The 18,038-nt window shown below is 46.6% G+C and overlaps 1 protein-coding gene across 2 annotated transcripts in view; it reads right to left on the bottom strand.

Annotated features, from left to right (window-relative positions):
- CPXM2 (carboxypeptidase X, M14 family member 2) overlaps positions 1-18,038 on the bottom strand; it is a 99,379-nt gene that overhangs the window by 34,346 nt on the left and 46,995 nt on the right. For both annotated transcript variants that reach the window (XM_066239861.1, XM_066239862.1), the window contains exon 5: positions 332-416. In XM_066239861.1, the coding sequence (XP_066095958.1) occupies positions 332-416 (85 nt within the window). The remainder of the gene's footprint in view (positions 1-331; positions 417-18,038) is intronic.

Consider the following 18,038-nt stretch of genomic DNA (forward strand, 5'->3'; position numbering starts at 1 on the left):
CAAGTCTGGGAACTATCATCACTGGGTAGCTGTGAGGGGCCCGGGGCACCCAGGGTCCACGCGACCTCCAGGCTGACCTGCGAACTGTGGAAGGGACTGCACCCCGGCAGCGCTGAAATTTACACGAACCCTAAATGTAGGCCACTTGGCGCTGCACTTCCGGGCATGGGAAGGCGGGTTAGGGGGGTCGTTGTCCATCAGACACTGTGGTTGGTTGGTTAACATGAAATTGGCAAACATGCAGGTGCAAACGCTGAGTGGGCACACGTCGCCCGTCTGGGCAGAGCCTGGCACAGCCGGGCACCGAGGTCAGAGGGAAGAAGAGACTCACCATGTCTTCAGATCCATTCTGCACAGTGACCCAGGAATGGCTGTCATTGCTGACCATGACCTTATAGGAGGTCACCCAGTCGCTCCTAAGAGGAAACAAAACGTCATGGGGATCACACTCCTTAAAAGGCTGACCCCTACCGTGACAGCGGGGCCCGAAGCGAGACTCCTGCCCGCACGCCCACAGCACAGAACTCACGCGGTCAGTCGTCACAATCTGACTTCCCAGGGTGGAGGTCAATGTGATGAGCTTGGCAAATAAACCACCTTCGTGTGTACAACACCCTTTGCTCTCTGCCTCGGTCTTTTTTTTTTTTTTTTATAACCTTAATTGTTAAGCAATGCAGAAAAGGCTCGCTGAGCACCGATCTTTTTTTTTTTTTTCTTCATTTTTCTGAAGCTGGAAACGGGGAAAGACAGTCAGACAGACTCCCGCATGCGCCCAACCGGGATCCACCCGGCACGCCCACCAGGGGCGACGCTCTGCCCACCAGGGGGCGAGAGCACCGATCTTTTTAATTGCTAAGATAGTGGACCTGCCTGACCTGTGGTGGCGCAGTGGATAAAGCGTCGACCTGGAAATGCTGAGGTCGTAGGTTCGAAGCCCTGGGCTTGCCTGGTCAAGGTACGTATGGGAGTTGATGCTTCCTGCTCCTCCCTCTTCTCTCTCTCTCTCTCTCTCTCTCTGTCTCCTCTCTCTCTAAACAGAAGTAAATAAAATCTAAACAATAATAATAAGATACTGGACCTAAGCAGGATAGGCTTATCTTTTAGAACGTTCGCCAGCCGAGGCATTGAGATTCCCTTCCGTGCTGTGAAATCCTGGACCCAGGACCCAGCCATCTCCCAGTTGAGTTCTGAGTTTCCGGTCTGAATGAATACTATCTAGTGAATTTCATTTAGAGAGAGCGGCGGGTTCTACTCATTCCGGTGCATCTGACTGACTTGACACAGAAGTGATTCTCCGGTGCTTCTATCCATGTTTGGAAACAAGCCCTCACCTCAAACCTTCTTCTCCTCTCTCTCCCCCCACTTCTCCCAGCTACGTCTGATACCCACTGGAAGCCAGGATCAATCGACCAACATGCTCTTCCTCGGAGGGGTCGGGGCTGGGGCTGGAGCCCACGCCTGCAGATTTAAATGCAGGCACCTGGGCAACAGCTCACGTCCTTTGCTCTGTCTGCAAACATGTCCTCACCCAAAATAGCGACCTATTTCCCACATGCCAGCAATTTTCAAATGACGTGCAACTGCCGTGCCTTTCGCTGTTTCCCTGCGGTTGGCGCCCATGGGGACACAGCGAGGCGCCCGCGCACGTGCGGGGAGCAGAGTCCTCCGTCAAAGGAAGCACAGTGACAGTGAGAGAGGGGCAGACAGAAACCTTCAAGTGAGTTCTCCAGAGAAAAGGTCAGAGAGACATGGAAAGGAAAGCCAAGGAAAAACTGCAGAAACTTGAAAAGTCCTCTGGGCAAATCCACACCTTAGCTGGAGGGCTAGTTCCCTGCTGACTGGCTCGGACCTCACTCCGACCTGCACCAACATCCTTGGGCCATGCTGACCCGGTCACTCAATGTCTCGGTGATGTGGCGTATTTGACCCGCCCCACACTAACTGATTCCTTTCAAACCAGCCAATCGGGTGTCTGACTGAGTCCATGCCTCAGACAATGTACCACCGTCTACCCACGGGGGCCAAAATCCCAGAGTTATCCTTGGCACCCCCCCTCTACCTCCCTCCCCCATATTGAAATCGTCACAAGTCCTGTCAATATTATTTCCCAGGTCGTTCTAGAATCTACCCAACTCTCCATCTTCACTGCCACCACGCCAGCCCATCTTCTCAGACCAGGACGGTTACGGTTGCTGCCGATTAGTCTCCTGGCATTTAAACAGCCCCCATCCAGCCTGTGGACAAGGGCTTACTTTCCTAATGAAATGTGATGTCACTCCTGCTCAAATATCACTCTTATTTTAGTATAAAGACCAAAATCCTCATTGTGTTCTACCAGACCCTTGCTCACCTCGTTTCCTGTGCTCTTTCTTTGAATTCCTGATACTAATTATACTCTCTCTCTCTCACCTCAGGGTCTTTGCACAGACCATTCTATTTGTCCATCTGGACTCCTCTTCCTCCCCCCGTCCCCTGTCTGCCTCCAACTTATCCAGGCCTCAAACCTTATCAGATAAGCCAGTCCTAATCCTCCAGTCTAGCCCACTCCTTTTCTTATATATTCCCTTCTTTCACAGTTTAATTCCATGTGTAAGTGTACACCCCTTTCTACAGCTCCCCGACAGCGTCTGTATTCCCCTCTGGAGCGCAAGCCTTTCACAGAAGGAGGGAGGAGAGGCCGCGGGACTCTGGGGAGCACGGGTGGCAGCGGGAGCTCAAGGTGCAAAGCGGAGCAGAGACAGCAGGACAGTCTGACCACGTTCTTCCAAACACTTAAAGATAGAAACAACGCTTCAATTTATTATTCAGGAGATGGGAAACATTTCCCCATTATAAATTTGGCATAACCTCAGTATCAAAGTCTGGTGAGGACATAACAAAAAGCAAAATTATAGACAATTATTTTGTGTGAGCATATATGCAAAAAAAACCCCAATAAATCCTAAGCAGTTTACAACAATATAGTCACAGGATAATAACATCCCTCCCACCTGGGGTTTATTCCAGAAATGTAAGGGTGGCTTGGCCACCATTGTAACCATTCAGAACAGAATCAGAACCAAGAAGAAGAATCATACGTCCCTCTGACAGATGCAGAAAACACATTTGAGAAAACTGTATCGCCACTTGTATTTAAAAAAAAGAAGAAAAAAAACTCCCCTTAAACTAGGAATAGAGAGAAACTTCCTTCATTTGAAGAAAAATATCTATAAAAAAAAATCTATGGGAGAGTATAGTTAGCCCCACGCCGTGAGCAGCCCAGGGCTTACATGACCTGACTCATCTCAGAAACAAAAGTTTTTATAATGTGAAAAAAAACAAACCACCAAACAGCAGGAGTTGCACAGTCTCCTGTTATAACACTAGAAAGTCATTTTCTAGAAGCCGAAGGACTTCCCTCAGGATTTCCTGAACACGGACACGATACAGAGTTGAAGCAATGACCCTGCAACCCCAAGACAAAAAGCATAAAAAATGAATACATCTTGACGTTTCCTTAGAACTCGGAGACAAGTCTGAAAAATGAAAGGCTGTCTTCTGAGAACGCCGAGACAATGAGTAGGGACAGGGACTGTACATGGCTGTCCCTGAGAACTCTTGAGATGATACGCTTGTACAACCAGGTCCTCCGGCAACGTCCCCTTAGGACTCTGAGGCTCCATGTCTGAAAACAAATGCCCATTGACGGCAGCCCTGGCACAGCCCAACCAGCCGTGTGAGTGCCAGGGGCCGCAGACACCCAGAATGTCTTGTCATGTGAGAAAGAATGAATTCACACTTGATTAAAATAAAAAGAAACAAACAGGGAAAAGACCTGATTTATAGCAAATGAGTCACTGATGTTCCAGAGAAGAATGATAATAAAAATAGTTCTGGGTCAGTCGGAAGCCCCCGGACTCCTTGGCTCCACCTCATAGACCACACGATAACCAACTCCAGGGGGCCTAACGGCAGACCAGATGCGAAAGCTACAGCAGGGCAGCTGGTGGAGGGAGATGGGGCACATGCCTACGCTCAGCTGGGGCAGTTTCCAAAGTAACTGTCCTTATTCACACTCACAAGGTCCTTATTTCTTTTCTATGAATACATGCATTGCTAATGTCTTCCCTAGTTTGTCTTCCTTTTCATTCTCTTCATCGTATATATTTTTTTCTTCTTTACCAAGTGAGAGGAGGGGAGGCAGGGAGACAGACTCCCACATGCACCCTGACTGCACCTGGCACTGAGGCTCTGCCCATCTGGGGCCATGCTCTCAACCGAGCTATCTCCAGCGCCCGAGGCAGAGGCTCCACGGAGCCATCCTCAGCATCCGGGGCCAATGAGCTCAAATCAAGCCATGGCTGTGGGAGAGGAAGAGAAAGAGAGAAAAAGAGAAAGAGAGAGAGAGAAGGGGGAGGGGGAGAAGTGGAGAAGCAGATGGTTGCTTCTCCTGTGTGCCCTGATCAGGAATCTAACCTGGGACATCCACACACTGGGCCAACGCTCTACCACTGAGCCAACTGGCCAGGGCAAATTTGTCATATAGCTTAATAAAGAGAAATTCTTAATCTTTATGTAGCCCAATTAAACATTGTTTCCATTTTAGTTTTTAGTTCCCAGTATTTGTGAGCTTTTCAATAAATTTCTGCCTACTCTAAGACTGTACAGATATCGTCCAATGTTTTCCAATGTTGATATTGGTAGATGTTTTTTTCCCTCTTTGTGATCATTCATGAAACATTAATCATCATTAATCATTATTCATCTTTTTTTTAAAAAAAACAACTTTTGCCTTTGCTTACTATTACTAGTTTACTATTGGACTAAATCATATAAAACTGCTATTTTTATAGATCAAAATGGTTGAATATCTGTAATTTTCTAAGGCTCAAATGAATACTTTATTAATTTATACTCTTCGTTATTTCCTTCAAAAATAAAAACAACCTCTTAAGGTTTGGTGTGCTGTTCTTTCGGTATAGTTTCTTGAAATCACTGGTTTTCAGTCTTGCTTTCTAATACTCGCATTTAAGATTATAAAGCTCCCTTTGGGTACGGCTTTAGCTACAAGCCATCATTTTGATGTCATATCTTCATTATGATTCAGTTCAGAATATTAATTCCTGTTGAGATTTCTTCATTGTGATTTTAAATGCCCAGGGACTAGGTTTTCTCTCGGTTCCTTTTTCCACTGTGGACAGAGAACATACTTTGAAGCATGTCAGTCCCTTGGCATTTGCTGGGATTTCTTTGGTGGCTCAACATATGGTCAGTCTTGCCTAATGTTCTGTGTGCCCTTGAAAACAATGTCAGTTCTAATTGCTGTGTGCACTGTTCCACACATACTATTTTGACCAAATGTAGTAATTGTGTTCAGATTTTCTGCATCCTTAGTGATTTTTTTGTCAGCTATTCTATCAGTTATAAAGAGAGGGGGATAAAAAAATACCAATCAGATTGTGAATTTATCTGTTTCTCCTTCTGAATGCGTTTTGTTCCGTCTTCACTTTTGAATGATATTTTTGCTGGGAATTCTAGGTTGACATTTATTTTCTTTCACTACTTTAAAAATGTGATTTTATTCGCTTCTGAAGCACTGTTTTATTTACACACACATATTTTGAAAGTACTGTGGTGCACTTAGCGAATGTGCAATAAGAACATGAGTAAAGAAATGAATGCTATTTTCACTCAAATGTAACATTGTTGTTTGTTTCCCATATAAACTTGGCAAGCTGCCTAACCTTTCTGAAAATAATAAGGGGCCTCGGCCAGTTGCCTGGGTGGATAGAGCGTCATCCCGGCATATCGACATCCTGGGTCCAATTCCCAGTCAGGGCACACAGGAGAAGCAACCATCCACTTCTCCCAGTCTCCCTCTCCTCCTTCTCTCCCTCTTCCCTCCCCTCAGCCAGTGGCTCGATTGGTTCGAGCATGACCCCAGGTGCTGAGGATAGCTCTGTTGGTCAGAGCAAGTCAGACTCAGGCGCTAAAAATAGCTTGGTTGACTGGAGCATTGACCCCAGACTGGGTTGCTGAATGGATCCCAGTTGGGGCACATGTGGGAGTCTGTTTCACTATCTCCCCTCCTCTCTCTTAAAAACTAAAAAAGAACAAATGAAAAAGAAAATAATGAGAATCCCTACCAGGAGGTTATATATTAATTTACAAATGGAGAGGTGTTATAGCAAACTGGTTACGAACTCAAACTTTAAAGAAGCCCCAACGGAAATCCTCGTTCTTCCATTTACTAGCAGTGACCTTCGCGAGAGCCCATGACCTCTAAGTCCCAGCTGTAAGAGAAGGTAACACCTCCACAGTGAATGAGGGTCCAATGAGGTAAGGTATGTACAATCTGAGCATCGTGCCTGGGACACGGCAATGGCTCCGTTCATCTGAGCTCCTAATCTGAATAATACTATCATCACTAATACACGATCAAATGCTATCCTGTTATGTAAAATTACTGGTAGAACTAGAAACACAATTCAGAGGCTCCCTCCCGACACTTCCAGGGAGCAACTGATCTATCTTCAAGCGCAACCCTCTGGGCCTTCGTGAAGGTAATGATGTGTTGCAGCCCTAAAGAAATAAAGCACTAATTAATTACATCTTAATCAAGATTAAGAAGGGTGATAATCCAGGGTGATAGAAGAGATATCTGCCCATCAATCAGTAACGCAGAGGGAGGGCTGAACTGGGTCTCACAGTCCCCTCCGCACGGAAATAATGAAAGGGATGGGGAATGTGCTAAGCGCTGCCCTAACCCTGTGGTTACTCTGTTCCAAAGAGGCCAGCCTCTGGGGGTGCAAAGGTAAATTATATATGATCTCTTTACTCGAGGTGTTTACAGGTTAATGAGAAAAGGAAGCAAGCTGGAAATTTCAAGAGAATATGATGAAGTGCTGGGCTGGGCAAGTGCAGGAAGTTATGTGAGGACAAAGGAATGTGTGCGGCGTGGAGGAATGGAGGCGGCAGGGGGAAGGTCGATGAACGCAGCCCGCTCCTTATCTCACAGCAGAGCCGCACAGTGGAGTCTTTGGTGACAGGCACACCCATTGTTGTCAGAGAGCCCACTTCAAAGATCGGAGCTCTGATGCCCGTGCTTCCCAGCCTCTTAATCCTCGGGGAGGATTTAAAATCCGCAGCCCTCGGTGGCTCTCTGCCACTGGCCTCGGAGGTTTTTTTTTTCTCCTTTCTTTCTTTCCACATCACAAAACCACCTTGACATTTAATTCTCTGTGACTAGAGATTTCGACTCCAAGCGCCGCAGCCCAAGTAGAGACGCGTCAGTGTCAGAGGCTCTGAGCACAGGGAGACAGAGAGGCTGAGGGACACCGGCCAGCCCCCTCCTCAACACAGAAATGAAAAACAAACCGAAAATGACCATACCCTCTTGTGAGAGACCACACTGCCCACCAAGCCAGCCTTCCTTCGGGTTAGGAAAAGGGAGAAGGTAGGCTGCAGACAGAAAAAACAGAACACATTCAGGTATTTTAGTAGCTGATAAAAACCTGGTTTAAATAAAAAGCAAGACAGCCCACCATCAACAAAATGGCAGACTAGATGCTGACAGAACCAAACGCAGTGACACCAAAACAAACGTTTTAAACCATCAATGGGTTTGCAAGCAAGTGATGGGAATCTCCAAGAGGTGGGGAGCAGGAGGGAGAACTCTAAACCATTAAAAACAAAGGAAACAAAAGAACAATGAGCAAACAAAAAAGGTAATGTTGCCTTATGGGAAAATGCAGCCAGTGGTGTTGGGATCAAAACATTAAGCCTACCTGACCAGACGGTGGCCCAGTGGATAGAGCATTGGACTGGGATGCGGAGGACCCAGGTTCGAGACCCTGAGATCGCCAGCTTGAGCATGGGTTCATCTGGTTTGAGCAAAAGCCCACCAGCTTGGACCCAAGGTCACTGGCTTGAGCAAGGGGTCACTCAGTCTGCCACAGCCCCACGGTCAAGGCACATATGAGAAAGCAATCAATGAACAACTAAAGTATCACAACGAAAAACTGATGATTGATGCTTCTCATCTCTCTCCATTCCTGTCTGTCTGTCCCTATCTATCCCTCTCTCTGACTCTCTCTCTGTCTCTGTAAAAAACAAAACAAAATACTAAGCCTAAGACAACACAAGGTAGGGAAGTTGAACAGGGACACATTCCTGGACGTTCAAAGGGAGCTGAAATGGTTTCAGAACACCAGTGTCCATTTGGCTCCCGCCAAACATACACACATAAATCTTCTCTAAAGAAAAGTCTTCAATTTAGGCTCTCAGAGGTTTCACTAAGTTCAACCACATAGGAACTCACAATGTAAAAAAAACATTATTCAATGCATAAGAAAACATGTTCCATGAGAAAGCAGCAGAAATAAAGGCAACAAATTTAGATTTCAAAGAACTCAAAAGTGTCAACAAAGTACACTCAAAAGAAACTAGAAATATTATTAGACTCAATAAAAGAGTACAAGGAGATGACTGGATATAAGCCTACTATACAAAAACTAATTATAGCCAGCAGTCAAAAGTAAGGTACTTAGAATAAAATGAACAAAACATGTGCAAGATGTTAATAAAGAAAGCTTTGGCCCTGGCCGGTTGGCTCAGCGGTAGAGCGTCAGCCTGGCATGCGGGGGACCTGGGTTCGATTCCCAGCCAGGGCACATAGGAGAAGCGCCCATTTGCTTCTCCACCACCCCCCCTCCTTCCTCTCTGTCTCTCTCTTCCCCTCCTGCAGCCAAGGCTCCACTGGAGCAAAGATGGCCTGGGCGCTGGGGATGGCTCCTTGGCCTCTGCCCCAGGTGCTAGAGTGGCTCTGGTCGCAGCAGAGCGACGCCCCAGAGGGCCAAAGCATTGCCCTCTGGTGGGCGTGCCGGGTGGATCCAGGTTGGGCGCATGCGGGAGTCTGTCTGACTGTCTCTCCCCGTTTCCAGCTTCAGAAAAATACAAAAAAAAAAAAAAAAAGAAAGCTTTATCGAAAGGCATTTTAGAAGACATAAATAAGTGAAGATCTATACCATGTTCATGAACAGAAAAATATTACAAACATGTCAATTCTCACAAACACACACAAAAAAATCCCAATAGCACGTCAAAGAAACTTGGCAAACTTATACTAAAATTTATATGGAAGAAAACAATTACAATAGTTTATAAGGAGAAGAAACTGTGGTAAACTGTCCTATCAGTATATTACAACTTATTTTAAAGCTTTAGTAATTAAGATACTGTGGTAATGATGGACAAATAGATAAATATATAAATGAAACCAAATTGAGAGCCTGGAAATAGACCCATGCACATATATAAACTTGATAGAGATGTCTTGCATATCAGTGGGAAATAAATGAACAATTAAATAAATGATTTCAAGGTTGAATATTAAAATAAAAAGAAACTGAAATTGGACCTTATATTTTGCATATGGGAGTATTACTTCATAACCATGAGGTAGAGAAAATTTTTATATATAACACAATCTAACCATAAAGATTAAAAAATTAAACTACATTAAAATTAAAATTTTTTGTGCCTGACCAGGCAGTGGAACAGTAGATAGAGCATCAACCTGGGACGCTGAAGACCCAGGTTTGAAACCCTGAGGTTCCTGGCTTGAGCACGGACTCATCTGGCGTGAGTGTGGGGTTGCCAGCTTGAGCATGGGATCATAGACATGACCCTATGGTCACTGGCTTGAGCCCAAAGGTCACTGGCTAGAAGCCCAAGGTCGCTGGTTTGAGCCCAAGGTCACTCACTGGCTTGAGCAAGGGGTCACTGGCTCGACTGGAGTCCCCCAGTCAAGGCACATATGAGAAAGCAATCAATGAACAACGAGGTGCCACAACTATAAGTTGGTGCTTCTCATCTCTTTCCCTTCCTATCTGTCTCTCTCACAAAATAAAAAATAAAAAAATTAAAGCTTGCTTTTCAAAAGACATCATTAACCAGTAAGAGAAATTTTAAGCAAGGAGAATATGCTCTGAACATTTTTAGCCAACAAAAGGATGACTATTCAGAAAATATTCTTAAAATTCTATAAAGCAATGAGACAAAGGAAAAATACAATATAAAAATGGAGAAACATGGTAAGTATTGCACAGTAAACAAAAATGGCCAGTTAAGTGAGGTAGATAAGTTTATTAACCCTCTTAGTGGTTAGGGAAATGAAAGTTAGGACAACAACAAAAGAAAGGGCTTTACAGTCTTTATGTTGAAAATTAAGGAGAAAGTTAATACCAAATGTTGGTGAGGACGTGCAGCACAAAGAACTCAAAAATCAAAGCTGGGGAAAGAGCAGGGTTGGACAGCCACTCTGGGAAACAACTTGTCATTATCCTATTAACCTCCACATTCACACCCCTTCCATTCCTAGGTATCAGAGACACGCAAGAATGTTAACAGCACCGTTATCCTCCAGGGCAAAAGCCTAATCATAAAATAATCAGAAACTGAAAAGGGAGCGATGGATCCAGCCTCCAACAGGGAAGAGTGACTAATGGGTGGCAGGTTCGCAAGGGTAACTAGCAGTCCAGATGAAGGCGCTGTAACCATGGCAACAGCCAAAGCATACCATTGAGTGGGGAAAGACAAGTTTCAAAAGCTGAAGTACAAAATCATTTTTATAAAGCTCAAAACAAGAAAGATACCTTTTTTTTTTTTTTTCTCACTTGTGTTACACAAACATGACAAAACTCTTTAAAACAGTGGTCCCCAAACCCTGGGGCCACAGACCGGTACCGGTCCATTTGGTACTGGTCTGCAGAGAAAGACTAAATAACTTACATTATTTCCGTTTTATCTATATTTAAGTCTGAACGATGTTTTATTTTTAAAAAATGACCAGATTCCCTCTGTTACATCTGTCTAAGACTCACTCTTGATGCTTGTCTCGGTCACGTGATACATTTATCCGTCCCACCCTAAAGGCCAGTCCGTGAAAATATTTTCTGACATTAAACTGGTCCGTGGCCCAAAAAAGGCTGGGGACCACTGCTTTAAAAGGCAAAGGGATGATAAAACCTTTCCAAGGACAACGGCTCCCCTTCTGGAGGAAGCCCGTGGTGCAATCAGGAAGAAGCACACAGATCTTTTCAACAGCGTTGGCAAAGGTGTCACACTCCCCTCAGCTGTGCGGTGTGTTCACGAGTGCTAGTTTTGTCATAACGCTTTATATACCTATTACATACATTCTTTTGATTCCATCAGATATTATATAATGAGGAAGATAAACCATGTACTTGAGTGTTATACAGTAGGCTTCTTCTACACCAGAAGTTGCTGCGATCATTTCTTGTGAAGGGTTGTTTGTGAAGACGCTATCTTCAGCTCAGTATGTCTTAGAAAGCAATCAAAATCTTTGCCCTTCTTGCTGAGGATAGCTCGTTGGTCCAAACATCAGCTTTAGGTGCTAAAAGTAGCCTGGTTGATACAAGCATCAGCCTCAGACAGGGTTTGCCGGATGGATCCCAGTCGGGGCACGTGCAGGAGTCTGCCTCACTATCTCCCCTCCTGTCATTTAACAACAACAACTACAACAGATCTTTGCCTTTATAATTCCTTATGCATATACAATCTTTTTCTTTCTTTGAAAGAACAACTATACTAACATTTTCTAATAATAATTCATTCAGATGGCACCTCAGGTTACAAAATGCTTCCACGCACAGGCTCTTACTTTTAGAAGTTTCTCCTTAAGGATGTGGCCGCTAACTGGGTGGGTAGGAGGACAGTCAGATCATGTTTATTCTCCACACCTGGATGCTCTGGTCTCCCATCCTTTGATCTTCATCATATTCCTCTTTCTTCTGGCCCCTAGGTATGGAATTTCAGTAGCTCTAGCTCAACTGCCAACCTTTTGGGGTACTGAAATGTCATAAGCCCCTGAAAACTCTGTGTCTCACTTTTCCTTATTAGTAAATTGCCAATGACATGTATTCCTTCTGCAAAATAGTTTTGAACAAAACAAATGGAGAACTACCATCTTGTTTTGAATTGTTTACCGTGGTGTTTCTCAACCTCAGCCCTATGGCATCTGAGGATGAATTTCTCTTTGCTGTGGGAATCTGTCCTGGGAATTTCAGGATATTTAGTGGCATCTCTGGCCTCTACCGGCTAGGTCCCTCTTGCCATAGTAACCTACCCCACCCAGTCATAACAATCAGAAATGTCTCTGGACATTAATAAATGTCCCCTGGTGGGTGGGGGAGTCATCCCGCTTGATAACCACTGATGTACTTAGGCATCTCTTGCAAGTCAAATCCAACTGGGCATACCGCCCAGGGCCGGTTGGCAATTAGCAGTGCAGCAGAAATACTCATTTGATGGAGGGGGGGGGCTCAGAAAAGCACACTGAGCTGGAATTGGAAGGGTTTCCAGAAGTCTCCAGTGGCCACGACAATGATCTACTACCTACTTGTTCCTGCCAATTGGGCTCACGACGGGCAAAGAAGAGAAGGCACGTTCTGCTGGAGCGCGGCTTCTCACATAGCGCCGAAGGAGCCAAGTGCTTTGAGAAACACCAGGAAACTTCAACGATAGTCAGTGGACTGTGAGGTCAAATACTGATTTGTCAGACGGGAAGGGATTTCCTCAATGTTTCTTTGAACTCTAATGTCCACTTTGGGAGGGAGACAGGCCTGTTGGGGTGCTGGGGAGGGCAGAGTGACTTAGACTCCTGCGGCTGGGGTGTTCTGACCAAGCCCCGAGATTCCTATTCACTGAATAAAATTAGGGAACAGATTAGTGGGAGGCACTGGAAACCCAAGCAAACCATTAACAAGAAATGATTATTAGCTCTAGTAGGAAAAGCATAAGAAGTTGCTCAGGAAAGGAAATAAATTATAGTACACCATGAGATGCAGCTTTCCATAATGGTTCAATGACCATGATGCAAAAAATAAATACTGATTTACCTAAAACTGATGGTATAACTCCTTCGGGAGGATAGAGGTAGACAGACAGACAGACACACACACACGCACACACGCACGCACACACAGAAGTTAGAGGTAGGTCCATAAGAGACTTAAATTCTCACCTTCCAGAGTAGAAAATCAACAAGTAACAACTAATTTAAAAGAATCATAAGGCAGTACTCAAAGTATTTTATTCAGAAATATGAGGGTTAACAAAAATAAAATAGAAGACATAGCTAAAGGGGGTGCCCTAACTGTCTAGAGTTACCAAGAATCAAGACAGAGGGCTGTAGGACAGGGGGTGACCATTTTTAATGAGGAGTAGTGCTATTTGACTTAGCCAACTACACACACGATTTGTTAATTAAAAAATAAACACCCGTATTTCTCTCATTTCTGCCTCACTGTTCTGGCCCTTTCTGAATTTTTCAACCCAGTTCAGGGTCATTTTCTTCCAACATATGCAAGATGTGAGCCCAGTTTATACGCAGTGACGAATTTAAGGCAGGATTCCAAAGCAGAGTTTCTCTCTCCTCCGTTACGAGCTCGCCTTTTACGGGGTTGCTCTGGAGAGGGAGCCGGCGGATTCCGACCTCAGGAAGCCTGGAGGGCGTCCTGCTCTCTGCTTCCCATTTGCCCGCCTCGTGCTCTGAGCGTGTTGCCAACCAACGGCTCTGTTGGCTGCACCGATGTTATTTTTCAGATGGACTTTAAAGGCAAACTGGAGATCACGAGGTTGTTTCAAAAGAAGAAAAATAATGGATTCCGTGACACTCTGCAAAGACTTTAACTTTTAAAAATGCTTAGGAAAACCGAGGGCTAAACTACTCTGTCAGAACCCTGGCTGGTTGGCTCAGTGGTAGAGCATCGGCCCAGTGTGTGGAAGTCCCAGGTTCGATTCTCAGCCAGGGGACACAGAAGAAGCAACCTTCTGCTTCTCTACTCCTTTCCTCTCCCCTTTTTCTCTCTCTCTGTCTCTCTCTCTCTTCTTCTCCCACAGTCTTGGCTTGATTGGTTTGAGTGCATCAGCCCCGGACCCTGAAGATGGCTCCATGGAACCTCTACCTCAGGCACTAAAAATAGCTGGGTTGCGAGCACGGCCCAAGATGGGCAGAACATTAGGCCCAGATGGGGGTTGCCAGGTGGATCCTGGTTGGGCCCATGCGGGAGTTTGTCTCTCTTATTTCTTCTCCTCTCACTTGGAAGAAGAAGAAGGGAAAAAATAATTAAATAAATAAATACACTTTCCTGTCAGTCTGGACTGAAGGGGGCGTAGTCTCCTCCAAGAAAAGAGAGAGAAAATAGAATGCTTCCTACAAGGCATGGATGAAGACATCAAGTGCACCCACACCACACCACAAGACTTATGCATTCTCAAGCCCAGCTGGAGCTTCGAGAAAGAATGGGCAGAGCTGAGGGGACAATTCCCCGAGCTGGGCAGGCATCCTGAAGCAGAAAGACTCACACTACCACGCCCCCACTCTGCCACCTCGAGCACTGGCAGCTAAGAGTGAATGGCTAACCCCTGACCTCCAGGGACGTGGGGAGGAACCAAATGAGCACGTACAACGCACGGACTACTCACAGAGCTCCACCGTGGCAGTCATTAAACGTGGCGGCCTCCTGCACTAAAGGACACCGGATATTGAGGACGCGGGCACCCAGCTGACTGCCGTTTAGCCAGAAGGGACCAGGCCAACACACCCAGAGGAGTCATGTCTTTTCCCATTTGAAAGTCTCCTTTTCTCCCAAATCAACCTTACGGAACACGATTTGGATATTTCTGCCGAGACGGCTGGACACCTACCAGAGATTCCGGGAAGACCAGAAGCTGCTGGATAGAGAATAACGAGGTGAAAACATTCGTTTTCTGGACCTAAACGGTGCCTTGACTGCGATTCAGAATGGACTTCATGACGTGGAGAGCCCATTGGCTGGGCTGCACGCCAGCCTCTCCCACCACCAGCTCTGCCCTAATTAACCACGCTAGTCAACCCCCTCGAACAGATCACCCAAAATAACATTTTCAAGATAATTCAGACTTACTGAAAAATTCATATGAAGAAAAGAATGTGGCAATAATACCCAGGAAAGTTCCAAGAAGATTAATGAGGAGAAAGAGCTAGTTCTCTGTGGCGGGAAGCAGTACGAGCTGTAACAACAGAGAGGCCCTGGCCCAGGAGGACGGAGCAGCAGGCCGGGATAAAAGGTCCCACGGAGACGGGAATGTAGACCGTGTGGAGGGCACTCAGGTGGTGTCTTAGCCCCTTCCAGCTGCTGGAACAAGACACCACCATCCACCGGGTTGTTGATAAACAACCGAAATTTGTTTCCTACAGTTCTAGAGCCTGGAAGTCCGAGATCAGGGTCCAGGGTGGTTGGATGGGAGCCCTCTTCTGGGATGTAGATTTCTCACTGAGCCCTCATACGGTGGAGGGGCTGAGGAGCTCTGTGGCGTCTCCTTTATAAGGGCACTAATCCCACCATGAGAACTCCACCCTCATGACCTAGTCACCCCCAACACCGTCACACCAGGCGTTAGGACTTAGCATATGAATTTTGGGAGGATGCAAACATTCCAACCACAGCAGTTGGGTAAAATGTGGATCATAATAATAAATGATGTTGGGACATCCTGGTGGCCATTTGAAGGTAAAAAGAAAAAAAGTAATCTATTCCATATACCGCACACCAAAATACATTCCGTAAGCTTCGAAGAATTCAACGTAAACATTGAAATTATAAAAATCCTAGAAGAAAGAATGGGGGAAAATCACTTCTATCTGAAGCCAGGGCAAGGCCTTTCTAATTATGACATAAACCTTATGGGACGAATTGTTAGCCATATAAAAAGTCAACATTTCTGTACAGCAAAAGATACTCTAAGCAAAGCAGCAAGAAAGGAAATAATTTGGGGGAAAGAAAACCATGAGAGGCTCAAATCACAAAGAACAAATTCCGGTGGACACAAGGTAAGTAAGACCTGAGGCGCCCAACGGGGTCCGCCACAGTAGGGTCCCACCGCAGTAGGGTCCGCCACAGTAGGGTCCCACCGCCATCGCTCTGGCCGGTCAGGGCCTTCCTCCCTCCACCGCAACGGAGAGAGGGACTCTCCACAGGTCGTCCCAGACGGCCACCATCAGCTTCGGAAGATGCCGCCTGACTCGGCCAATGAGCCAGGTCAGCCAACCACATGGGCCGGCAGAAACTGCACACCCTCAGTTATGATGGGCCCGGGGTAGCGATTGCCCCCTCAGTTCTGATTGCCTCCTCTCACCTACGAACCGAATCGGGGAAGCACTGCTCAATCTCTCTCCGGCCAGGAACGAGGAGTCCAAACTCCCTCCCTGTTTTCAGGCCAGGTTTCTGTTGGACCCGTGAGGACGCTGGCCGCTTCCCCTTCCCGTCACCTCCCTGACGGGGCTTAGCACACTCCAGTCCTGGTGGCGGCCGACCGAGAACCTCTGGGCAAAAGCACTGCTCCCCAGAGGTCCAGTCTCGCCTTCAGTAGCTTCTAGACACAAAATGGAAAAAGAGATTTTCTGTTTTGTCTGCAGCAAGCATGGGTCCGCGCCACACTCAGGAACAGTAAGCGTATCCTCGGTCCCTTCTCTGCCGCCCCTCCCCCTCTCTGCAGGACCGGCCGTCCCAGGGGTAACAGCTGCTCTGCCACACTGCCAGCCCAGACAGGCGCCGGACACCGCAAAGCCAGCCCGCTGATGTATTGGATTTTTCACTTTGGACCGGTTACCATGGCTTTTTGAGAATGCAGACCATAGGAGGGACTGTTATACACTTAGAAATAGTATCTATTTTCCATTACCTCCAGTAAAAGTGTCTACCAGGGAAAGAGTGGGGAAATGCCACGCTCGGGGCCAAATCCAATAAATTTGGGTAGGTAGGGTGAGGCGGTTCCTAGTTTAAAAAGCTCTACTGCAAAGGGAGAAAAAGGAAAAGAAGGCATCTGAAATCCTCAGAATCTGAAAGAGATTAGGGGGGAAAAAAAGAACAAAAGAAATGGGACACAGAATACTACAGAACAGAGAGAGGATCGGCCCACCTCTGTTCAGTTAGAATGTGTGGTGAGCGTGGGGGATCTCTAACCTGGCATCGGAGCGCTAAGGGATGGGGGCCGGGCCAGGGGAGGACTTGGGTGGGCCCTGGGCACTCTGTCGTCCTGGGTCCTATTAGCCAAGGACTGTCTTAACTGCCTGATGTTGTATGAACTCATTTAACCCTCACAACAATCTTATGTGGCAGGTACTATTATCTCCATTTTACAGACAAAGAAACTGAGGCACAGAAAGGCTCTGAAACACACCTAAGGGCATGCAGCTACAAATGTGGACTCCTAGTCTCACTCGGGCTCCTGTGCTCTTGGCTCTCTCGCACCAGGTGAGGACCTAGATGCCTGGGAAGGAACATCAGAGCAATGGATAGCTGCGTCCCCACAGGGTGTGTGTGACACATTTCCTCCCAGTGGTTGATGCACTCAAGGGCCTCCTATGCCAGGCAGAGCCTGGGCTGGGGAGGGCTGTGGTCCAGCCCCTGGAGAGGACAGAGTCAGGAATGACGGAGCTGGAGACCTTCCCTGTGCAGGGCACTCATCTAGCACTGGGGGACCCAGTGGCAAACAGGAAGTAGGCCCTGGGACTGATGTCAGTGTAAGTACAAACAAATAAATAGGCAATCAAATAAAGCTCAGTGAGGATACCTGGAAGTGGGTTTCAGAAGGAAACCTCTGAATACAGGGAGGGCTGAGGCTTGAGGAAGAGAGAATGGCAGGTGCAAAGGGCCTGGGGCAGGAATGTGCTTGCTGTATCTGCAAAACAAAGAGGAGGCTCCTGGGCTCAGAGGGCAAAGGAAATGAGCTCAGACAGGCAAAGGGAGCCATTCCACACAGGACCTTGCAGGTCAAGGGTCAAGCAGGGGAAGGGTTGCTTTGCAAGGGGGGCCCCTCCAGATGGAAACAGATGGAAAAAAAAAGACAGGCGTGTCCAGCAAGTTTTCTTGGGAGTCAGAATCAGGGGACAAGGACCCTTGAATATAGCAGGAAGCTTCATCACTGGGAAGAACTTTCTAGATGTTCCCATCTGAGAGCCCACCCCTTAGTCAGGGGTGCCCAAAAAACCAAGG

The sequence above is a fragment of the Saccopteryx bilineata genome, chromosome 7 (assembly GCF_036850765.1).
Source record: "Saccopteryx bilineata isolate mSacBil1 chromosome 7, mSacBil1_pri_phased_curated, whole genome shotgun sequence".
Taxonomy (NCBI): domain Eukaryota; kingdom Metazoa; phylum Chordata; class Mammalia; order Chiroptera; family Emballonuridae; genus Saccopteryx; species Saccopteryx bilineata.